This window comes from Marmota flaviventris, chromosome 20 (genome assembly GCF_047511675.1).
Source record: "Marmota flaviventris isolate mMarFla1 chromosome 20, mMarFla1.hap1, whole genome shotgun sequence".
Classification (NCBI taxonomy): domain Eukaryota; kingdom Metazoa; phylum Chordata; class Mammalia; order Rodentia; family Sciuridae; genus Marmota; species Marmota flaviventris.
Genome location: NC_092517.1, coordinates 17202463 through 17227613, shown reverse-complemented (window position 1 = coordinate 17227613; position 25151 = coordinate 17202463). Strand labels below are relative to the sequence as shown.

Genomic DNA, 25151 nt, shown 5'->3' with positions numbered 1-25151 from the left:
CAGCTGGACAGATGGACTGTCACTAACTGCAGTGGAAGTCTGCTTGTGGGCAGGTGTGGTGGGCAAGAGAGAAATTCCCTTTGAGAGCACCCAAGTGGGAATGTCAAACGGACAGTGGCAGTGAATCTAGAGGCTGCTGGGAGATGCTCAGGAGACCGAGACAGGCCTGGGTGGAAAGTATGGCTTAAGGAGGTGTCTCATTACGTGATGGTGGGGAAAAATGAATGAGCACAGACACGGGAGAGGAAAAAGCACGAGCCCTGGGCACTCCAGTTGGAGCAGAGGAGGAGGAAGAGGGAAGGGTGTGGTGGGCTAGACATGCAGCAGCATGGGAGCTCTTCCCAGGAGCCACAGGGCGGCATCAGCTGTGTCAAATAAGAAGACAACCAAGAACTCGTCTTTGGAATTGTCAGGGGTGAAGAGGTGTCTCCAAGGGACAGACTGAGGAGCACCCAGAGAAGAGGGGGACTTTGACTCAGGACCAGCCAGATTCTTGGCATTGAAGGAAAGAATTTTATTGAGCACCTGCCAGTCAGAGGCCTAGACAGAGTGTATTTGAGAAGGTAGATAGAAGTTGAAGGGAGATTGGAGGACAGTCTCCAGAGGGATGCCTTTGTGGGTAGAGCAAGCAACACGCGCTCAGGGGACAAGTGGGCCAGCTCCAGAGGAGGAGACAGCAGCCCTGTGGTGTGGGCTGTGAAAGGGACAGTGCTGGGGTCCAGGCGAGATGTGGAGCAGGTGGAGCTGCACGGCTTCCCACCAGTTTCCCCGCACCCCTCGTGTTTCAGGGGCACAGGGCAGTGGGTCGGGCCAGAAGCATGTGGCTGGAGAGTTGCAGTTGTTCTTGGGGGTTTCCCGCATTTCAGTGGCTCAGGGGCGCGTCCTTTGAGAACTGAGTTTCTCTATTCCCAAATTGTTATCTGGCAGCCACCTCAACATGGACTAATCAGAGAAAAGCTACTTGACCATGTTTGAGAACAGGAAGAACGGAATTTGGAAACGATGAGTTCAGACAATTTTTATGGGCTTTCCTGAAATCAAGAGCAGAGAAATGGGGCAGTGCCCAGCGTAGAAAATGGAACCAAGATGGCAGACCTGACCCTCCTAGGCTAAGGAGGTCATGCGTCAATCAGAAAGGAAAGCTGATCCATTTCTTTCATTTATTTAATAACTTAAATGGCACTAATGTGCAGGTGCTATTTGAAGTGCTTTACAAATATGAGCTAATTTAGTGTATAAACTGACTGATATACTGTGGTAGGCGCTGTTGGGGTTCAAGAATGCATAGCTCAGGGATTCATCATCTCAGGTAGAAAATGGCAGAATTTACAAAAACAACCAAATGTAAGATGTTATATATACCATAAAAATTACACATGTAGAAATTTAGAGAAGGAAGGAAGGAAGGATACCTTCAGTTGGAAATAACTTCTGCTCAGTACTGATCCGAGACAGGAGGAAAAACATTTTCTCTTCAGAAAAGACAGAGAAAGGGTTGGGGATGTGGCTCAGTGGTCGAGCACTTGCCTAGCACATGTGAGGCCCTGCGGGGGTGGGGGACTTATTGGCTTTCAACAAATAAATGTTTAAAAAAAACAGAGAGAGAGAGAAAGAGGCTCAGAAATAATTCCTCTGTTCGCATAACTGTCCTGTGCATGCTTGCAGTCCTAGCCCCCGTATGTAAGGGCGAGAAGGAGAAGGGAGGGTGGCAGAAGTGGGTGGGCGGGAGCTGCATGTGGGGACCAGTCAGATGTACCTAGAGCCTGTTTTTGAATGTAAAATCCATTTGCCAAACCACCCAGGACTAGTTTTCAGATACTTAAAATAGGAAATTTTGACATGTGTAATCCCAGGAAATATGGTTAGAATGTGTGCTTTAGTCTCATTTGCTTTTCTTTCTTTCTTCCTTCCTTTCTTTCTTTTTTCTTTTTTTGGTAGTCGTAGATGGTCAGCATGCCTTTATTTTATTTGTTTATTTTTACACGGTGCTGAGGATGGAACCCAGGGCCTCACACATGCTAGGCCAGCGCTCTGCTACTGAGCTACAGCCCAGCCCCTCCTTTGCATTTAGTAAAAAGCACAGTGCTTGCTTGCAACCAGAGAATAAGTAGAAAATGCAAATTGTTTGGGCTGATTCTTGGAGGGAAGATAGTATTTATGTTCTTAGTGGAAATTTGTGAGGAAAACTGTTCAGAGGCTGGGCACAGTGGCGCACACCTGCAATCCCAGTGAGGATTGCGGGTTCCAGACCAGCCTCAGCAGCCAAGGGAGACCGTGTCTCAGAATTTTAAAAGGCTGGCAATGAGGCTCACTGGTTCAACACTCTGGGTTCAATTTCCAGAGACATGACAATTAAAGTTTATAGGGAGTTATTTCTGGGAGTGGAGCTGTCTCATTTTGTTGTTGTTGTTTTGGTTTTTTGTTTCAGTTCTACTGACACCTCATGCAGATCATCGTTGTTGTCTGACCATCTTTTATTTGCACCCTGATTGCAACTTCATAAAAGATTTCCTTTTTAGAGGTCCAGAGGTGCTGACAGAAGAGGAAATATTTATGATCAAATTACACATCAAAAGATGGTCACACTTACCCATAATTTGCTTGGTGTGTTTGGACATATCCCTCCAATCCCAGTGAGGCAGAAGATCATAAGTTTGAGGCCAACCTGGGCAAGTTAGCGAGACCCTGTCTCAAAATACAAAAGAAAAGGGGCTGGTGCTGGGGCTCAGTGGTGGAGCGCTTGACTAGCACATGTGAGACACTGGGTACACTCCTCAGCACCACATCAAAAGAAATGAATAAAGTCCATTGTGTCCTTTTTTTTTTTTTTTTAAAGTAAAAGACTAGTATGTGGCTCGGTCCCCAGACCCCTCTCCAAAAAGTTTACCCACAATTTAAGGAATGAAAATGGTAAGTAAAAATAAGGTCTCACTTTAATTATCAGATTCATGAAAATACAAAAGTTTGATACATGGTAAAGCTGGCAGTATTCTGGCACTGTTGGTAGTAGTGCAAATTGCCATAATCTTTTGGAAGAGCAAGTTGGTCATTTCTATCTCTGAAACACAGCTAGGAATTTACAGTCAGTATACCCTCAGAAGTTCCCCAAGAGATATAGAAATATTGGAGTGGATTGTAGCTTCATGGTAAAGTGCTTGCCTAGCATGTGGGGGGTGGGGCCCAGGGAACAGTCCCAGCACCCCCCCAACACTCACACACACACACACAGAAAAGTTTCACTGTTGTCTATAATTTTAAAATGGGCCAGATGCAGTGTCACAAGCCTGTAATCCCAGCAATTCAGGAGGCTGGCAAGAGGATCAGAAGGTCAGCTTGGGCAACTTAGTAAGGCCTAAGCAACTTAGTGAGACCCTATCCCAAATAAAAATTAAAAGGGCTGGAGGGGTGGGTGGCTCAGAGGTAAAGCCTGATGTTCATTCCCCAGTACCCAAAAAAAAAAAAAAAAGAATTAAAAATAAAATGGGAAGAATTTGTTTCGATGCCCCAGGGAAGTTCAGTAACAGCTCTCTTTGACATTCCCCTAACCCTTCTCTCAAAAGTGGTGCTGTCTTCCTCCCCTAATGAGGAACTGTGTTCCATGTTGTCCTGTTTCACAATTATCAAATGAGTTCACAGGAAGTCTCCCCCACCACCCCCAGAAATAAAGGCTTTTATTTATTCTGTTAATAGCTGCCATTGGGGACGAGGTATTCTGAATGGAAGATCCAGTGCTCTGAGATGATTCTCAAGCAAAAACTGTTAGGAACAGAGTGGGCAATATAGGAAGCGGTTAAGGGTATGTTTGTTTGTTTGTTTGTTTTAATTTTTAAAAAATTAAGAAGGCTAAGCCAGCTTGGTGGTGCAAGTCAGCGACTCAGGAGGCTGATGCAGGAGGATCTTAAGTTCAAGGCCAGTCTGGGCGATTTAGTGAGACCATGTCTCAAAATAAAAAGGGCTGGGGATGTAGCTAGCACAGGGGTGCATTCAGTCCCCAGTGTCACACACAAATACAAAAGGTAGAGTCTACAAGGATTAAAGGGTCAGTGTGTGAGAATGAAATGGGAGGTAGGTGGTCTAGGGGAAGTTTACTATGACTGTAACTTCAGATGATTCTTCAATTTCTAGAAGCTCACTTACAGTCATAGTAAACTTCCCCTAGACCACCTACCTAATGAAACAATCCCATTTTTGCCTGTTTATCTCACGTTTGCCCAAAGCATGCTGCAGCAAATTGCTTAGTCACTTGGTTCATTGCTGTTCTCCACTGAATGAATTATATGCCAGATTACCTCTGAAGTTTGGAATCAAGTGGGGGTGGGGGGTTGAATCAAGCCTACTGCAGGACTTGTACTTGACAGCTGTTGATGCCTCCAAAAAGTCAGCAGATGGGGCTGGGGATGTGGCTCAAGCGGTAGCGCGCTCGCCTGGCGTGCGGGCGGCCCGGGTTTGATCCTCAGCACCACATACAAACAAAGATGTTGTGTCCGCCGAAAACTAATAAATAAGTATAAAAAAAAAAAGTCAGCAGATCTGAAGAAGTCTTCTCAGTTGCTTTCAGGCATGAAACAAGATTAGAGTAAGGCAGACCTTATTGGTTCTCACTGACCAAGTGGTTGTGGCTCTGACCAGTCAGAGTGAGCATATTCCCCCTGGAGGCAAGGACTGAAGATTGCGTTTTCACTAGGGCCTCATTAACTCTCCAGTGAGGTGTGATATTAATGAGAGATGCAGCTGGAGGAACCTGGCTTCTCTAGTTCCAACCCTGCCACAGCTAGATAGTAATTTGGGGAAATCAGTTAACATGCCTGAGATTTTATTTTCTCATATGCAAGATAAGGTCCTGTTTACTAGATAACCTGTCATGAGCTCTAGATTTTAGGGTGTTCAAATGAACATCATGTCCATGAATATACATTAACACAAAAGCAAAGATTTTTTAAATGAAGCGATACATGATTTCAAGATTTTTTTTAAAGATGGACACAATATCTTTATTTATTTCACTTATTTAATTTTTATGTGGTGCTGAAGATCGAACCCAGTACCTCACAAGTGGGAGACCCAGCTCCAAAGTGATACATTTTTGGATGGTTCTTAGATACTTGAGTCATAAACTGCACTCATTCTCTGGTCTTGATGTCCTCTACAAAGAGTTTCCTCGTTTGATTCAGTTATCTTCTTGATCAGTCCTGACCTGCTTGTGTGCATAGTTGGTGCCTCTTTAAGGATGAGCAGGGTTACTGTGCTGGTGGATGAGTAGTACTCTGAGGACAGGGTATCTGGATTTCCACAGTGCATTGAACAATTTTTTTGATATCTTCGGGGAAAATAATTTACGATTATTCATAACTGAATGACTGAAAGAATGAATGAAAAGATTACTGATTTGGAGGAGGTGTCAACCTGGAACAAGGTCTCTGATGATTTGCTTCAAGATAGTGGCTGTCCTGGTCATCCTCTTCATTGATTCCTTTACTAAAGATATTGTCATGCTTAATTGAAGTTAAAGATGTCAAGCATCTGAAAAGAATAATTAAAACAAGGCAGTATCGCACACTAAAAGTAATTTAAGGAGAAAGAGAAAGAACTTCCTCATATAGCCACCAAAGAATAAATCATTAAGGTAACATTAAAAGGTTCTGACCAGTAACCACAGTCAGATTCCCTCATTAGGTTATTCGCTCCTGTCTAGGCGGTTCTCTTGGTGAACAGTCTGCCTTCATGGAACACCTCCTCCTTGACTGTCAAGCATCATGGAAACCCTGACTCAGTGCAGACTAAAAGTTGTCTAAGCAACATCAGCTCAGAAGCAACTGCCCAAGATTCTGTTTTGTGGAGTAGCAGTGGCTGAGGGCACAGCTCTTTCCACGACTCTCAGACTATTCTTTTTTTTCTCCTATGCAGTTTTCCACTGGGTTTATAGTTCAGACCCCTGATCGTCAGAACACAGTGGGAGAGTTATAGGGGACACAGACTGGCCGGCAGAGCCTTCAGCAGAGTGAAACAAAACTATAGCTGATAATATAGATGGGATTGATTTATTACAGAAACTGATCACATCAGGATGGGATGGAGTAAAGTTCTCTATTATTTTGTATGAATTTAAAATCTTTTACCCTTGGGTAAAAACGGCAAACTCCAGGTTCATCCAATAAAATCATACATGTATGTGCATAATTTCTGATATATAAACATTTTGTGCAAACTTATCCAAGGGAAAAAAATGAATCTGATTAAGAAATGTGGACCACACCAAGAAAACCTAATTGTTTTGAGCATATATTATTTCTAGCAATTCTTTTTAGTAGTGTGAAATTTTAAAATTTTTTTGTGAACTTCCAAGGACACATTGGGAAATCCCAAAAGCATTAGGTATAAAAGTTACCTTGAGAGGCTGGGGTGTGGCTCAGTGGTGGAGCGCTGGCCTAGCATGTGGGAGGCACTGGGTTCAATCCTCAGCACCACAGAAAAATAAATAAACAAAGTTTAAAAAAAGAAGTTACCCTAGAAGGTTTTTCCCCCTCTATAATTGGGATTCAGTCCTAGAGAGTACACAGTTGAAATAATTAACAAAGGAGATTCAGGCCCTTGCTTAGGGTAGGATCATGGGTGAGAAACTATTGGGTTATTTCATCAAAATGACAATAAAGCATCATATATCGTACCTGGCAGAAACAAAGTGTCTGTCATTCTACATAGATGTCAGACTGTAAAAACCAAATTCTCAATTAGTACTGTCATCAAGGAGCATAATCAAAAAGAAAAACAAGATCCACAAGAGAAAAAAATCTAGAGAACCAGAGAGTCAGCCAAGTTGAACTGGCATTTACTTTGGGGTCAAAGAGACGGTGGCAGTGAGAGCATCCTGTCGTGGGGACTTCTCTGGCAACTCTGTTTACTTGGTTCTCTCCAACAAATCCATTGATGTCTCGGTAGAACTCCTAACCCTGCTGAAGGGTGACCTTTTAAATGACAAAATCATGACATTCATATAAATAGACAGTGAACATTTGTCATGCAAAGATTCCTCTTTCAGCCCAGGGACCTCTCCAGAGCAGCTGTCCTCCATATGGTGGCTCATCCCACCAGGGCACCCTGGGTCTATGCTACCTGTGTCAACACATGCCGCAGTGGTCTCAGTGGCAAGGAAAGAAAGGACAAAAGCGCCTCACATTAGCAATTGCAATGCTTTGTGTCCATGGCATACTTACTTTTCTTTCATAACCCATTGGTCAGAACTAGTCACATGACCTGCCTAACTGCAGGGGCTCTGGGAAATGTAGTCCTGCACGTCTAGTAAGGGACAGCACTGAGACACCTATGAGCAGTAGCAGTTTTACTTAGAGTTATAACAAACATTAACCTTTAAAAAGATTAAATATTGTACTTACCCCGGGAGAAGATAAAATCCCCCAACATTGCAAGACCCTCAGCAACTTGAAGAGACCCTGTTACAAAATAAAAAATAAAAGGAAGATAGTAGAATGTACTGGGTTTTATTATTAGTAGCTCAGGGCCCATTTGAAAGTTCCTGTCAAATGATCCCCCACCCACCCCTGTGCTGGAGATTGAACCCAGGGGCTTGCCTGCTAAGCAAAGACTGTATCACTGAAGTACATGCCTGTCCCCACCCCACCTTTTTTGAGACAGGATCTCACAAGTTGCCCAGGCCTGCCTCAGACTTGTCACCCTCCTGCTGCAGCCTCCCGAGTAGCTGGGATTACAGGTGTACACCACGGCACCTGGCCCACAAAGTAATTGGGGGGGGGGGGGAGGGTTGGGGGGAACCAGGGATTCAACTCAAGGCTGCTCGAGCACTGAACCCCATCCCCAGCCCTATTTTGTATTTTTATAGACAGAGTCTCACTGAGTTGCTTAGGGCCTCACTGTTGCTGAGGGTAGCTTTGAACTCGTGATCCTCCTGCCTCAGCCTCAAGAGCCATTGGGGCTACAAGCGTGCACCACCATGCCCGGCTTTACAAAATGATTTTTGAGAGAAGTAGAAAAAAAAAAAATAGGGATTCTCTTACAGGAGCCTTCAAATTAAAATCACAAGAACTATTGATTTTTTTTAACAACAGAAAATACTTCGGGGCATTTTGCCACTGAGCCACATTCCCAGTCCTTTTATTTTTTATTTTGTAACAGGGTCTCTTCAAGTTGCTGAGGGTCTCCCAAACTTGCTGAGGCTGGCCTCAAATAAGCTATCCTCCTGCCTCAGCCTCTTGAGTCACTGGGATTACAGTCTTGTGCCACCTCATCCAGCTACAGTGTCTAGTTCTGATGATGGTAGTACTAGATTGGGGTTTTTGTTGAAATAAATATTTACCCAGTAAGCGTTTACAATCTAAGTTTTAGGTAAAGACAAAACTTCCATTAAGCCATAAATTATTCATTAATTTGTTCTGGAAAGTCAACGTCAGAATTCTGTGCCTTTAGAGATAGAAGAATAATTTGGGGAACCATTGCTTTTCGTAACAAGTATTTTTCCCTTTGTAGTGAGTTAGATTCTCATACTGACTTTCTGTTTCTTGCCCAATTTTCTTACTCTTAATTAATTTTCATTTAAATGATTTTATGAACCTGAAATGAAAAGCAAGAGAAGACACCTTTGGAAACCTGGAAGTCTGTCCTGGAGATATCCTGCTCCTTGGTCAGAACATGGGTGGATGGCTTTTTCTTTGTAGTTTTTGAACCAAACTACCTAAATGGTATTGTGTTATATAGAACATTTTAAATACTTGATCCATTTGGAACCCATCCTTATCTAATGCAAACCAGAAGACAAATGTGGGTGTGGAATACGTGCCCTGCAGCTTTAAACCCAACCAGTGGAAGCTTTGTCTTTTATAAACGATGCTCCCAGCCCGAGGAGAGAGGCAGACACTGTCTGTGATCTCGTTCCCAGAGTCAAACTGTTCATTTGCATGAGCAGCTCCCGCAAACTGTGCCTGCGTGCGCGCACTCACTCTCACACACTCGCACACACACACTCACACACAGATGCCTGTTGGCAGAGGCTCTGTGTTCACTCAGCAGAGCCCTCCCCGGCGCCCAGATGTAGAGAGCTCCAGGAGCTGATGGAGAGGCAGAAGCCGAGCTTGTGCGAAGGCCAGGCCGAGGTGGGCGCTGCGGAGGGCTGTCCCCGCCTGCTGTGACCCCGCCTGGTCTGCGAAAGGCGCTTCTGAGAGACTGAGGAGGTGAGAGGCCAGGGATCCACGGGAAGCTTCACTGTCGCGGTCTTGTTTGGGGGGAGGGGGCGCGTTCCCAATAGTAGCTGCCCTCATTTACAGCGTCATTGTCGGAGCTTGTGCAGCAGTGACAGACTATGCCACAGCTCCTCTGCAGTCTGGAGGCTGGAACAAATGGAAGGAGCTTCTAGCCAGGAGCCGCTGGGATTTGTTGTCACCACCCGGGCTTGCTGGCAGTGCACCATGCAGGGTGAGCTCGGTGGGGAGCAGAGTCCGCAGACTGCCTGACGGGCTTGGGTAAGAGCCGTGTGTGCTGATGTCTTGCTTGCTTTTTAACTTTTATATAGCAGCTCCATAGAATTTGCATCTTAATAATAACCAAGACAGTGTGCAGAATTGGGTTTGATGGGAAAAGACGGCCGAGAGGGCCGGAAAGGAAGACGTTATTTCTGCACGTTCAAGTTGTGACCTTCAGAGAGTCATCAAGTTCTCTCGATGCCATGGACAGGCAGAAGCTAGGAGTTTCCAAGGCAAAGAATGCTGGCGAGCAGGCGCCTTTTCTCCTCTGTCGAGTCATAATTACCCCTTTCCCAGCTTTGCCTCTGGCCTGAGGTGGAGAAGGAAAAGCAGCTCCCGCCTCCTGCTCACATTGGCATTGCCCCTGCAGCAGCGTAGGCTGGAGCCCGGGCACCGGGGAGGCGGCAGGATGGGAGGCTCCCATTTGGGGAGTGCTGCTTACTGGTGTGGGGGGCGCATTGCCATGGCTCTAGGGTGTCGGGTGGTTGTCATGGGTCTGTCTTTTCCCTCTGCTGTCATTGAGCCCCTCTTGTGTTCTCCTTTGTATCTTTTTCTTTGCCAGACCCAGTTCTGTCACTGGGAGACCTGTTTCTGTTGCTGTTGGAACATAACAGCCTTCAGGAGGGGAAAGATGGTTGTAGAAAATAGCCCTGAAATATTTATAGACTCCAGGGAAGACGGGGAGGCTTTCTTTTTAACAATCTGGGTTTTGCTCTCAGCAGAACTGGGAGTCTGGATTTTGGAAACTGTGCCAAGTGCTTTATTGCAAGTTACAAAAATGCCTTTCTGCAGACAACTGAAATCCTCCCAGAATCACCTGCTCTGCTTTCAGTGGGGTCCCGTTTCTTGGGTCTTGGTGACCAGGAGGTAGGCTTTTCCTGATCCTGACGTAGGGAAGCGTTTCCGAAAGGTGCGTGACCATGACGGTGCCATTAGCCCACCTCCTATCTGGAGAGCTCCATTGACACCTGACTCTGCTGACTCACTGGTTACGTAAGCTGGTCCCCAAGCCCTGGGTGTGCTCCAGCGCCCGCCAGGTTAGGAGGCCCGAGGCCCCTCCTGCGCACTCCCAGATCCCCCTCTGCTTCCATAAGCCTTTTTGGTAACATGGTCTTAACCTTTCACCAAGTAAATTCTAAGAAGCAGCCAGTAAATGACTCCTTTCTCCTTGTCTTTCTGAATGGCCGCATTCTTAATTTTCATCTTCACTGATAGAATTCCAGATTCCTTCTCTGGGCACATGAAGCCCACAGTAATAAAGCTTTTCCTCATTTGCAGCTGCTTGAAGGAACCGCTTCCTCTTCTGTCTCTGAGGGCTGTGTTCAGAGCTGCCCCTCCCCCTCTGTGCTCTTTCCTCATCCCACGCTTCTTACTGGGGCATTATAGCTGTACATAATGGTGGGACTCGATGTCGCATGTGCCTGCAGTGAAGGTGCCATTGAAAGAAGCCCTCTGTGACCTCCTGACCTGCAGTAGACCCCCCTCCCTTACATCGCTCCTTTCTTACAGCACTCTCTTCTTTATAGTCATTTCCACAGCTTATTGTTTGGTTATTGCTTTTTCTGCCACTTTGTGCCACTCAGCCATGAGCCTCATGGAGGCAGAGGCTTGGTTTGTCCGTCAGCACACACCCAGCACCTAGCAAATGGCTGGCAGCGCAGGGAAGAAAGGACAAGTAGGCACTGATGTGGGCAGAGGGATGAGCACCGGCACCTGACTGTGGCCAGTGCGGCTCAGGAGGGGAAGTAACTGCATCATAAAGACGAAGCTCTACGGCTGGGGTGCGTCCATCCCCAGCACCACCAAAAAAAAGAAGAAGAAGAAGAAGCCCGAGAGAGAGAGAGAGAGATCCAGGGCCCAACCATGTGGGGTTTCCTAGACCTTGTTCAGATCTTTGTTCTTTATTTTAAACCTTGTAGGAAGCTACTTCCTAAAAGAGTTCAAGCACCAAGTGACTTAGGACCCTTATTCCCCCTCCAGCTTCAGAGAGAACCTAAGTGAATGCAGGTAGACCAGTCCACTCTAGTGGCCAGAAGAGAGAGCATGAGGATGCCACCACTTTAGAGAGGTGGCAGTAGAGATTGATAGGAATTAGGAGAGCAAAAGGGATAATTTGCTGTTGGATTGGCCATGGATAGAATGCAGAAGATTTCAAGAATATGTTTGGGGCTTTGGTTTGGTTTTGACTTGTATAACTTGATAAATAGAGATTGCTTTTCCTGACATGAGAGTTAGAAGAAGGATTACGTTGACTGGTTTTGAACGTGCAGATTTTGATATAATCAGGCAGCCTATTGGATCTGTAAGTTTAGATTCCGTGGAGCCTTACTGTTACCATGGGGAAACCTTCAGTGATGTCCTTGGAATAAAGTCCACTATGTAGTTCAGACCCAGGGTGGCAACACGTCGCCCACCCAAAGGGGTTGGATGGGGCTGGGCATGGTGGCACACACCTGTCATCCCAGCGACTCTAGAGGCTGAGGAGGAAGAGGATCTCAAGTTCAAGGCCAGCCTTAGCAATTTAGCAAGACCCTGGCTCAAAATGAAAAATAAGAATGACTGGGGTTGTAGCTCAGCAGCCGAACACCCCTGGATCCACTCTCAAGTACAACAGAAGCAAGGGGCTCTAGGGACGTAGCTCAGTGGCAGAACAAGTATGAGAAGAAAAAATAAGAAATGAAAAGAAGAAAGAAAAACAAAAACCTCTATTATATAGGTTTTTATTTTGTTTTATAGAGATTTGCTGTTGACCTAAGTCTCGAATTTGTCTCAGTATTTGAGGCAATTTTGTTTTGGCACTTTTGCCTCAAAACTTTGGCCTCATATAAAAATAGTTCTTCAGAGAAATACTGATGGAATACCCTTATTTCAAGTTCTCTGCAACCTAATGGTAGTAGGTACTTCTGGGGCTTTAGATTTCAAGCCTCCACTAAAGAACACGTGTGTCATTTAATCCTCCAAGAAAGGTACAGTTATCTTCACATTAAAAAGAGAAAATGGATTCAGAGATGTAAAAGTCCAGGTAAGGAAGTTTTAGAATTGGATTCAAACTCCAGCTGTCCTTGACTCTGAATCCATGCACTTTCCACCTGCTATCGTGCTCTCCAAGATCACTACTTCTGATTTTATCATTTGCCTTCTTTGCCATTTCTAAGTTGTTGATATACCTTTATTTTTTATTTATTCTTCTGTGGTGCTGAGGATGGAACCCAGTGCCTCAGACATGCTAGGCAAGCGCTCTGTCGCTGAGCCACAACCCCAGCCCCTCTTGGTTTGCTTTTTAAGGGAAATAAATGAATGTGAATGTAAGAGAAAACTGGAAGGTTATTGGTAGTCTCATAAAAGCCAAGGTAACACTGGGAAAATGCAATTTACACCTGTATGGAAAAAATTACTGAGAATCTGTTCTTTCAGCAGATGTTTACTTAACAGCTGTGTACTAGGTACTGGGGACACTAAGTTAGAAAAAAAAAAAAATGAGAAATCTACCCTTGGAACGTTCATAGACTGTGACGTACTAGGCAGACTCATAAAGGAGGAAGTTGAGGTAATCCTGTGACCGTGGTGGAAGAGACCTGGAATGGGTGTCAGGAGAAGAATTGACAGGCAGTGTTTATACAGGTACAGTCAGCAGACCTGAAATCTCCTTAATAAGAGAAAAGAACGGGAACATGATTTTACCTACAGTTATTTGGAGGGAAAAAGTTTACAACAGGTTTAATAGGAAGTGGTGCTCCCTTATGATCCCAGTGACAGGGGAGGCTGAGGCAGGAGGGACTGCAAATTCAAGACCAGCCTCAGCAACTCAGCAAGACTCTGTCTCAAACAGTTGGGAATGTAGCTTAGTGGTAGAGGGCCCCTAGGTTCAACCTCCAATATCAGGAAGGAAAAAATAAAAAAGACTAGCCCATTTTGCAGGATGATGGGGAGGTGAAGGAGATGCTCAGAGACACACAGATTGGGTTTGTCAGAGCAGGAGCAGGAAGAGATGCATGTGGGTAGCCATTAGAGCGTTGGGAATTGAAGCCTGGAAACCGTATCAGGGAGTCTCCAACTGATATTTAAGCAACTACTAAGTGCCACACACAGTTTTAATTATTAAACAAAAGTGAACAAAACACACAGATATCTCCCCCTGTGGACCTTACATTCTAGATTCTGATGATACATTGTAATATCAGATGTTTTAAAAAAAGATCATAGATTACATTTGGGCTTTTTCAGATTTTGTCATTATTTTAGAGTTTTATCAGAATTACTTGAAGTAAATAAGATCAAGGTAACACTGAGAAATCTTTTGGTTAAGGACTTTTGAGTTGTAAAGGTACTATGTTTGTAGCAAGAAGTAACTAACTCACTGGTGTCAGTGACACATTAGGTGACACTCATGGGTGTCAGTTTTGCAGTTAGATTGGTGTGTGCTGTGAAAGCCTGTTTGTGTCATCTTCTCCTGTCAGTTAGCACATAGTGCTGTGTGTTGGTGGTGGTGGTTGGGTTGGTTTGGGGTTTGGTGCTAGGGATTGAACCCAGGGCCTTGTGCATCCTAAGCAAGTGCTCTCCCACTGCCACGTCTCCAACCCTTTTTTACATTTTTGTTTTGAGACAGGATCTTACTAAGTTGCCCAGGCTGACCTCAAACTTAAAATCCTCTTTTCTCAGCCTCCTGAGTAGCTGGGATTACAAAGTGTGCCACTGCACCTGACTTCAGAACATAATTTTTAGTTTTAACCCCTGTTAACAGATTTTTGTGCTTCAGAATAATCACACACCTTCAATCTGAATGTGAAGATGATTTTTTAACATCATAGCCAGGGTGTCTCTATTCTTTTGAAACAAAAGTTAAAAATTCTAGAGTGTGAAGGAAACTTGGATCATCCGTTCCAGCTCTCCATCAGTGTCCTGTGGCATTCTTAACATGCAGCAGGAATCTTCTTGGATACTTCTAGTGGCACAGGCGAGCTGATGCTTGAACCCCACCGCACCCACCCCATGTGGTAAACACTGTGCCTGTGTGTGTCTTCAGTATGTCACCTGTTTTTTCTATTAGTTGTCGTGGAGAGACTTAAGTCTGTTAGTCATCTGTAAGATACATTTTTGAGCTGGAAGACCTAGTAGGTTTCTTCCTAGCTCAGAGTCTGTACTTTAAAATAGCACCTGGCAAACCAACGTGGTATTGTCTGCCTACATCCTCACTAGTACTAGCAGAAGTACTAGAATATCATTTTATATATTTTCTATCTCCATGTCTGGCGTACACCCTGTACACAGGGGGATTTTTTTTTTTTTTTTTAATGAGAAAGTACATGTGCTCAGGCTTACGGATCCATTAAGTCCAGACAGCAGCCTGAAGTCCACCCGGCAGTGCTGGCCCTTGGTGAGGCCTGTTTCACGCACACCCAAAAGCCCGCCCTCGTGTGACAAGGCAGTTCCCAGCGCTGGCCCTGGCTCTAATGGGTACTTTGCATTTGGGTTGGAAGAATTGGGCTGGATAAGATTTTAATAATTTAAACTGGCATTCAACCCAATCAGTAATTTTTCCTTGGCAGCCTTGGAAGAACCATTTATTGGAAGGTTTTTTGGTTTTTTCTTTTCCTACAAAAACTAGATACCACTTGCAGAATGCAGGCTCAGTGCTGCATGAGCTGTGAGGTCTGGCAGGGCCGGGTTTGAGCAGGAAGGGGCCAACAAGCGTTTATACCAAACAGACACTCACTGGGGGTCTTCTGTATACCAGGCATGGTGCTAGCTTCATGATGGCGAAGATGAATGTGACATAATCCTTGTCCTCAGAAACACAAGTCAAAATAGAGGCAAGACACCCAAGCAACCGTTTCAATATAATGTGGTCAAAACAGTGATGGAGATGTGTGTCTAGGCATGTGGGAAGATTAAGGGAAGGCTCTCCGGTCACCTGGGAGAGGGACATTGTCAGGGAAGGTTTTCCTGGAAGAAGTTACACTTCACTGAGTCTTGAGGGCTGACCAAGGAATTAGCCAGAAGAGGAAAGGAGATCATGCCCTGGCCTGACCAAGGCACTGCGTGGACAGCAGCACCTCAGAAGAACCAGACCACAAACCACACACACACACCTACACACACACACAGCTGCTTTGTCATTTGGCTAAGGCACGTGATACGATCTTTAGCTGTAAAGCGAACACACCAGCCAGGTGTGGGGGTGCACACCTGCACAGTGACTCGGGAGGCTGACGTTGGAGGATCATGAGTTCGAGGCCAGTCAGGGTGACTTATCGAGAGCCTGTCTCAAAACAAAGAAGCATTGGGGACCTAGTTCAGTGTCAAGCACCTACTATGTGTGAGGTCCTGGGTTCAATCCCTAAAAATTCTTTCTTAAATTTTTTTAAAAACTAACTCACAGGTCTAGCTGGAATCTGGGGAGAGGAATGTGCCCTCTGCTCTTCACCAATATGCAGTGCCACCGCGACATGATCCTAAACTTTGTTCTTTATGAAGACAGACCTGAAAAGTGCTGGTGATAGAAAACAGAAAGGGGCTGAGGAGGCTCTCAGTAGTGATGTCACTTTCAGAAGTGACCAGGGTCATTGTCACCAGGACTGTTTGTGTATCACTGACTTTAAACTTTTAGAAATTAAGTCATAAACATAATTAAGTCATTTTCATAAAATGAAACTTTGTTTCATTTTCTCCTTTTCTAAGCGAAATTGTATCCAGAACACTCACATAAACTAGATGGAGGGGAGTCAAGCAGGAGCCCTGCTGGCTTTACATGGTCCACTTTTCTCTGTTGACCCAGATACTTCTCCATGCAGCAAGGTTCCCTGTGACCGGAGTTCTATATAAAAATGTGAAAAAGTGATTTCTGGATCTTTTAGGAAACATTACAGGGGCTGGGGTTGTGGCTCAGCAGTAGAGCGCTCACCCAGCACGTGTGATCTCAGCACCACATTAAAAATAAGTGAATAAAACAAAGATATTGTGTCCAACTATGACTTTCAAAATTTTTTTAAAAAGAAACATCACAGTCTACGCAAGACTTATTTATCAAGTGAATGAAAGTTTTTGTGACAATTGAATAAATCTCTGGTTTTGGACGTTAAGCAGAATCTTGATTTTTGCTTCAAGTGGAAAAGTCTGGAATGTTTAGGGAAAAGCTTTCTGTCTGGAGGCTAATAGAACTTAGTCCGCTTTTATTTTCTACTAATCCCCTACTTTTGAGATCACCGCCTGTTCACAGTGCAGTACCAGCTCAGCAAACTACAAGTCACAATTGCACACAAGAGAACGAACGTTCTCAGCAAATTGCTCTGATCAGTGACAGGGACAGATACGCCACCCTACAGTGCAACAGTGGAGATAGGCGAACACAGTGACCACAAGGAAGACAGATATTCTGCCAGGTGTGGTGGTGCACGCCTGTGATCCTGTCACCAGAGGAGATCCAAGATCTCCCAGAGAGGAGGACCTCAACTCAGGAGGAGTGGGATTCTTGAAAAACATTATAGAAATGAGTTTAAGGACGCGTCAGTTAGTGGCGTGGATGTGTGTATTAGGAAAGCAGAGATGCCTTCAAGGGAGAATGTGGAATGCTATCTCCAGGGACACACACTTTGGGGGTCTCAGGCTCTTCTTGTAAAGGAAGCTTGGTGAAGGGTGGTCATGGGAAGGCATGTGGAGATGATATCGGTCTCAGAAATTATTCAGTGTGTGGAACATGAGATTTCTGAAAAGAGCTGATGTCCTGTAGATAGCACAGGGTTTCCATTGAGGACGGTGATGTGAAGTCGGGGATTTCTTCATCTTTCATAGTTATGAGTCTGTACTTGGGTTTTGGGTCATGAACCTACCAGCCAGGTTAAGTGATGGAAGGTGGTCAGCTTTTTTTTTTTTTTTTTTTTGGTGTGTGTGTGTGTGTGTGGTCAAAGGACAAAAACATTACAACAGCTTAGTTTGGTGATCATATTTTTCCTGCCCCTGGGTCCTGCAGATTCAACCAGTGCATGCTAGGCAAGTGCTTAACCACTGAGATTACACCCCAAGTCCTTTTCCTCTTTATTGTGAGGCCAGGTCTCACTGAGTGGCCCAGGCTGGCCTCAAACTTGGGCTCCTTCTGCCTCAACCTCCTTAGTAGCTAGTATCACAGTCATGTGCCCCACACCAGTGGTTTAATGATCTTAACCGGCTTTATTTTCAGGTCTATAATCAAACAGCAATTCATTCCATAAACTAGAATAAGTGCTTCAATGAGTTAAGCAGAAGAGGTTTTTACAGACAGAAGAAAGTTGAAGAAGAAATAGAAAACAAAAAGTGAGGGCTGGGGCTGGGGCCCAGAGGAAGAGCACTCGCCCAGCCTGCATGAGACACTGGGCTTGATCCTCAGCACATAAAAAATAAAGGCGTTGTATCCACCCACAAGTAAAAAGTAAATGTTTGAAAAAAAAGTGGATTTCTTAATTCAAACTTACTTCATTGTAAAACAGGGACAGGAAGACAGAGCAATAGAAAAATAACTGATTTGTTAACATCAGCTTAGTTTAGGTTACCTCTTTTTGTACAAGGATTAAAGCACAGGAAACTTTTTATATATATATTTTTTAGTTGTACATGGACACAATATCTTTATTTTTTCTTATTTTTTTTAAAAATTTTTATGTGATGCTGAGGATCGAACCCAGGGCCTCGCGCATGCTCGGCAAGCGCTGTGTCGCTGAGCCCCAGCCCTGGCCCTGGAAACTTCCTTCTTAAGCCAATTGAAAGTGGTCTGTTGGGAAATTGGGTTGTCACCTCCAATCCTGATGAAAGGTCAGACAGCAGTTTAGTCTCAGCATGGTGACATGGAACTTTAGCATGAGTGACTCCATTCTGATTTCTAGCCTGGTCTGTTGGGGCCTCTTGCAGGAACCTGATCCTGGATAGTCCCCTCCTGTGACTGCACTGGGTGTGTCCGGCATGATCTGTTTTTGTTGTTGTCATTGTTGCTGCTGGTGTTATTTTGGCGGTGGCTGAGGTCAAACCCAGGACCTGCCACTTCCCAAGCAGTCACTTCCCTGCAGAGCCACATCCCCAGCCTCTGACTGGATATGTTTAATATCTTTTCAGAAAATCTCATGAAAAGATCGGGTCCTGTCATACACATGGGAGACGGGCTCTAAGAGAACAAGCAGGGGACCAGAGAGACACATGGCCAGACCCTTGGCTGTGGCCAGTGCGCTTCCACCGCCTTTCCTTGACCATGACTGTCCACCTGGGCCCTGTGGTGCGCTGACCCTTCCATCCACCTAGAGGAAGTAGGCTGCAGTGAGAGGCACTCTGTGTGCAGCTGCAATGGTTCTGCTCTGCCCTGGATGTGCTGCTTAAAAATTTCTCTTGGGTCTTTTTTAATTTATTCTGTAACCAATTCATTCATATCGGTTAATAGGTCATTAAAGTCTGGCAAATGAGTTCTTGACAGTAAGAGTCAAAAATGCAGAGGAGGCGACACTGTGTGCTGGTTATGGCCGCAGAGCAGAATGGTGGCTGCCCGAGTCCCGTGGACGCTCTTAGGACACAGGATAATCAGAGATGCACACCCTCAGGAGACCATCAGAAAAGACCTGATTAGGGGGCACTGTCACTGTCCTCCCCTTCCCTGCGATCACTGGAGGTGGGAGGCACTTGGCAGTCGTGTTGTTTGTAAACTAGAGGCAACAGTGTGCCTTGTAGGCTGGGGAGGGTTCGGCCAGCCAGCCAGGTGCGAGCCACAGAACTATGGAGAGGGGACTCTCCTGCTCCCACAGTAGGGCTGAGTGACAGGGCTCCTGGTAGAACCTGTATCTCCCTTGTTCTGCCTGAAGTGAGAGAGAGCTTGGAAGGGAGTACGTTCCCTTGGAAGGGAGTTTATATGTGAATCTTTAAAAAGAATACTCACACGTTACAAAAATAGCCAATGTAACTTGTTCTGCGCACGTACAGTTCTGACACTTTGATGTTTATCGACTCATCTCCTCTTCACACATCTTCTGAAGTGAGCATTTTCTCCACTTTACAGCTGGAATGGGTTCAGAGGTCAAGTGACTTACCCAGTTGTGCAGCTAGTGGTGATGTCAGGATTTGAACCTGAGCACTTCATGCTAAGGTCCACGCATGCTTCACTACCAAGCCACAGGCAGCCCACTTAGTCACCTTCTTTTCAGATTTGTGACTTTTCATATATTTTTAAGAAAATCCTGGGTCTGACTCTCAGAGCCCTTGCCTAACAAGTAAGGCCCTGGGTTCCACTTCTAGCAACACACACACAGACAATCCTCCCCTTCTTTTTAGTACAGGCTTTGAAATGTTTTTAATTTTTGCTTTTCACATTTAGAACTTGATTGTCAGGTTGGAGTGCGTTAGCAATCGAATTGTGCTTGTTGTACGTGAACAACCCAGTGTGCCTACAGACGCCATTAAAAAAAAAAAAAAGCTTTTCATTTGATGACTTTGTAAATCAAAACTAAGAACCAGTATTCCCATCTGGAGCGTGTGGCAGGTTCTAGTTTTGAAGAGGAGGAGAAGTGGTGTAGGAATGGTAGGAAAGGGAGGGTGAGATGGAGACAGGGGAGAGTGGGTGCAGAGGAGGAGGGAAGCCCGAGTCCAGGCACAAGAGGCAGGCACTTCCTTTTCTGAACCAGGTCCTTAAGGAGGAAGTCCACGCTCCAGACGGGAACACTGCTACTTTAATAATCAGACAACATATAAATTAACATTTGCTGCAATGTCAGGGAACCTTAAGAGAAAGATACAGCATACGAGCTATCACAATAACTTTTAATAAACTAATTGCTTATTAAAAGTGATCTCATTTTACATGAAATAATTAAATTGCAGATATAGAATCTCCACAAAGTAACTAAGGAAACCAACTGGTCTGTCTTTAATGTGACTCTGTGCTACTTGGGCTGCTGGGAGCCGCAGGTGACCTCCCTCACACAGCCTGCAGCACACAAGGTGCTCGCTGCCAAGGAAAACTAACCCGCAATAAGGAACCTGGAGCCAGGAGCCACGGGTTACTCAGTGTCCCCTCCCAACTATGGCAGGTTCAGCAACTCAGTGAGACCCTGTCTCAATAAAATATAGAAAAGGGCTGGGGACGGGGCTTCGTGGTTAAGTGTCTCTGAGTTCAGCCCCTGGTACCACCAAAAAAAAAAAAAAAAAAAGAGGATGCCTCTCTTGGCTAAACTGATCGTTGACATTTCGTGAGTGTTTTAGATTTTGTGTGTTATCATCATGAAAGTATAGCAGGGTAACCTCTGTGTAGTTACTTCTAGCAGATTGCTGCAAAGGTAGATTTTTAATGGGAACCAGAGAAAAAGGATATGATCTTATTCTGTCTCCATGATGATAAATTTGTAATTTGATGTGTACTGTTAATTTTCATCACCTTGAGATGGTTGTTTCATTATTCACTCTGTCAGTGCTCAGCAGAGAACAGATTCTAAGGCCTTTTCCTTTGTGCCTTGCTCTAATTCACCACCACAAGCCACACGCTGGGACACCTTTTTTTTTTGGACTAGGGATTGAATCCAGGAGCACTTTACCACTGAGCACTAGCCCTGCTCCTTTTTTTATTTTGAGACAGGGTCTCACTGAATTGAGGCTGGCCTCATACTTGTAATCTTCTGCCTCAGCATCCCTGACCCTCCTGAGTCCCTGGGAGTATAGGCGCCACTTGGAGGTTTTTTGGTTTTTTCCTAAATTTGAAAGACCTGACCCCTCCCCAACTTGGCTAAGTGCTTTTTTTTTAAGTTTTTAAATCTGAGCAGGTTTGTTTTTTTTTGTTTTTTTTTTTTTTTAGTTCCTTTGAATGGTTCTTACCCATATGAAAAGATAGAGTGTGAGCTTTGGAGCACCTGCCTAACAAAACTTTTACTAGCTAAAGCTTTAATAATGTGAGTTTCAGAAGACCTGACCTTAGTCCTTTTTTTTTTTTTTTTTTTATAAATTATTTTTTTTATTGGTTGTTCAAAACATTACAAAGCTCTTGACATATCATATTTCATACATTAGATTCAAGTTGGTTATGAACTCCCAATTTTACCCCAAATACAGATTGCAGAATCACATCGGTTACACATCCACATTTTTACATAATGCCCTATTAGTAACTGTTGTGTTCTGCTACCTTTCCTATCCTCTACTATCTCCCCTCCCTCCCCTCCCATCTTCTCTCTCTCTACCCCATCCACTGTAATTCATTTCTCTCCTTGTTTATTTTCCCATTCCCCTCACAACCTCTTATATGTAATTTTGTATAACAATGAGGGTCTCCCTCCATTACCATGCAGTTTCCCTTTTCTCTCCCTTTCCCTCCCACCTCATGTATCTGTTTAATGTTAATCTTTTCTTCCTGCTCTTCCTCCCTGCTCTGTTCTTAGTTGCTCTCATTATATCAAAGAAGACATTTGGCATTTGTTTTTTAGGGATTGGCTAGCTTCACTAAGCATAATCTGCTCTAGTGCCATCCATTTCCCTGCAAATTCTATGATTTTGTCATTTTTTAGTGCTGCGTAATACTCCATGGTGTATAAATGCCACATTCTGACCTTAGTCCTTGATCTGTTGATTCCTTACCTCTTTCTGCCCCAGTCCCTGGGCGTTCCTGTTATTGTGACCAAGTTCATCCCCAGCACTTGTGATTTGGTAACAGTCACCTTTGGCACTTTCAGCAGAACCTTCCCTTCCCATTCACCTCTGCTCATCTCTAGCTACCGATTCAATGTCCTTATTAGAGTAGAAAATGATCTCCTTACCCACAACACCACGTAGATAAAAAGACACCAAGACACCGGGAAGCTGGCAGCACATGCCTATAATCCCAGCCCCCAGGAGGCTGAGGCAGGAGGATTGCAAATTAAGACCACCTCAGCAATTTAGCAAGACCCTGTCTCAAAATAAAAATATGAAGGGGGGCTAAGAGTGTAGCTCAGAGGTAGAACAGCCCTGTGTTAAATCCCCTGTACCTTGAAACTAAAGTTTAAAAATACAAAATAAAAAGGAGTGGGAATGTAGCTCAGTGGTAGAGTGCTCGCCTAGTATGTGCAAGGCTCTGGGTTCAGTTCCCCCACTGCTGGGAGGAAATAAGAAAAAGAAGAAGCCATTATAATTAAAGTTTAATATTTATATATATATATATATATATATATATATATATATATATATATATATATATATATATATATACATACACACACACACACCATGCTACCCCACTCCAGGCCGTGCTGGGGATGGAACCCAGGGCTTCTGCCCACTGGGCCAGTTCTCTTCTGCTGACCTGCCTTCCAGTCCTGAGACACCCGTTGTTTCCAGCATTTTCAGATAGTCATAGTGTGTAAAGCCTGGGCCAGAGTGACAGTGATGTCTAAAGGCTGCAATGGTTTTCCTACCATTAAGTTGAAAAGCAGATGTACCCTGTCGTACACTAATGTGCTTCTGAACAAATCTCTGCATGCAGAATGTGAATTAATTCATGCCTTAACCCACTTAGGGAGCTTTGCTATTTAAAGAGACTGTGATGCGTTCTGTAGCAAAAAAAATACTCCCAGTTTACAGCCTGTGCAAGTCTTTTTTTCCTAGACTGTTGTCTGTGTGGCTGAGCAGAGTGTGGCAGTACCCAGGAGCAGGGCAGGCTGCTGAGGGCAGGGTCGGCTCTCTGCTGGGAGCTGAGAGTCGGTGAAGCTTCATCAGGCTTTGGGCCATTCATCCTGGCCCGGTGGTCCTCTCGGGCTCCTTCTAACGTGCACCTCTTGCTTTTGTGCGCAGATCGAGCGGTTGGAAGTAGGCAGCCTCGCCCAGACGTCCAGTGCAGTGGCCTCCAGCGCCGATGGCAGCATCCACACAGAGTCAGTGGATGGCATTCCAGACCCTCAGCGCACGAAGGCTGCCATCGCTCACCTGCAGCAGAAGATCCTGAAGCTCACGGAGCAGATCAAGATCGCGCAGACGGCCCGGGACGACAACGTGGCCGAGTACTTGAAGTTGGCCAACAGCGCCGACAAGCAGCAGGCGGCCCGCATTAAGCAGGTCTTCGAGAAGAAGAACCAAAAGTCCGCCCAGACCATCCTCCAGCTGCAGAAGAAGCTCGAGCACTACCACCGGAAGCTCCGGGAAGTGGAGCAGAATGGGATCCCCCGGCAGCCCAAGGATGTCTTCAGGGACATGCACCAGGGTCTGAAGGACGTGGGCGCAAAGGTGACGGGCTTCAGCGAAGGAGTGGTGGACAGCGTCAAAGGGGGATTTTCCAGCTTCTCCCAGGCCACCCATTCGGCAGCAGGAGCCGTGGTCTCGAAACCCAGGGAGATCGCGTCGCTGATTCGGAACAAATTTGGCAGTGCCGACAACATCCCCAACCTGAAGGACTCTTTAGAGGAAGGGCAAGTGGACGAGGCGGGGAAGGCTCTGGGGGTGATTTCGAACTTCCAGTCAAGCCCAAAATATGGTAGCGAGGAAGATTGTTCTAGTGCCACTTCAGGCTCAGTGGGAGCCAACAGCACCACGGGGGGCCTCGCTGTAGGAGCTTCCAGCTCCAAAACCAATACCTTGGACATGCAGAGCTCAGGATTTGATGCACTACTCCACGAGATCCAGGAGATCCGGGAAACCCAGGCCAGACTGGAGGAATCCTTTGAGACCCTCAAGGAACATTATCAGAGGGACTATTCCCTAATAATGCAGACCTTGCAGGAGGAACGGTATAGGTGAGTCACGGGAGATTAAAATCCTAAATTGTTTTGGGGTGGCCCCTTCCCTTGCTTTATCTTCCTCTAGAGTGCCCAGAGCAGTTAGGTGTGTCATATGACATCTGAATTAGGTTCGGGTTTCACAGCCAGCGAAACAGAGCCAGTGCAGGTCAGTGAGTCCCGAGACCACACGCTGGTGAAGCAGTCACCCAGTGACAGAGTCACAGTCTTCATTCCTGTTTAAGACTTCAGAGTGGAGCCCACACTCCCCAAGGCAGTCCATCTGTTTATTTGCTATCCCAGAACCGCACTCGGTCCTCAAAGCCACATTGAATTCAAAAGGTCTTAGTTGTGAGAACTCCAGGACAAAAGTACAGGCCAGCCAGAGAACCCTGTGGGTGTTTGGCCTTACACATTATCTGGGCAATTGGCTAGAAAGATCACACTGAAAACAGACCAGATAAGTTTCTGTGGCTTTTATTATGAATTGGCAGATGTTTGAAGGGGAGGAGACTTAGACATGCAATGGCTCTACAGTGGGGCGTCCCAAAGGACTGAGCGCCTTGAGGCATCATCGGTGCCAAAGGTAGAAGCCTGTTTCTTCCCCATGGCCCCACCACCAGGCCAGGGACTGACGCCAGGGTCTCATGGTAGCCATACATGCTGCCACTGAGCTGTGCCTCAAGCGTGGCATCTTTGGGGGGGGGTTATATTATACTAGGTATTTATATTAGGTCACTGTCAACTTCTGCAAGTGTCTGTCCTTTTCCCTTCTTTTCTTCACATGCAGAAAGAAAGAATGTCCCCCTCAAAGTCCTCATTCAGAATCCTCCCAGGCCACCTCATGATGCAGGTTGAGGACCGGCCTTGGGGGAGCCACAGACCTTCAGCTCAGCCAAGGACCCGGGTTTTGGTCTGTTACGGGGACTAACTCAAGGAACCCTCAGTACTTCTGCTATAAAACCAGATGTTAAACAAACCATCTCTG

The 25151-nt window shown here is 45.3% G+C and overlaps 1 protein-coding gene across 8 annotated transcripts in view; it reads left to right on the top strand.

Moving 5' to 3' along the window:
* The window catches only part of Tmcc1 (transmembrane and coiled-coil domain family 1), a 168668-nt gene that overhangs the window by 124992 nt on the left and 18525 nt on the right, over positions 1-25151 (top strand). For all 8 annotated transcript variants that reach the window (XM_071605937.1, XM_071605934.1, XM_071605932.1 and 5 more), the window contains one exon: positions 23247-24181. In XM_071605937.1, coding sequence (XP_071462038.1) covers positions 23247-24181 — 935 coding nt within the window. The remainder of the gene's footprint in view (positions 1-23246; positions 24182-25151) is intronic.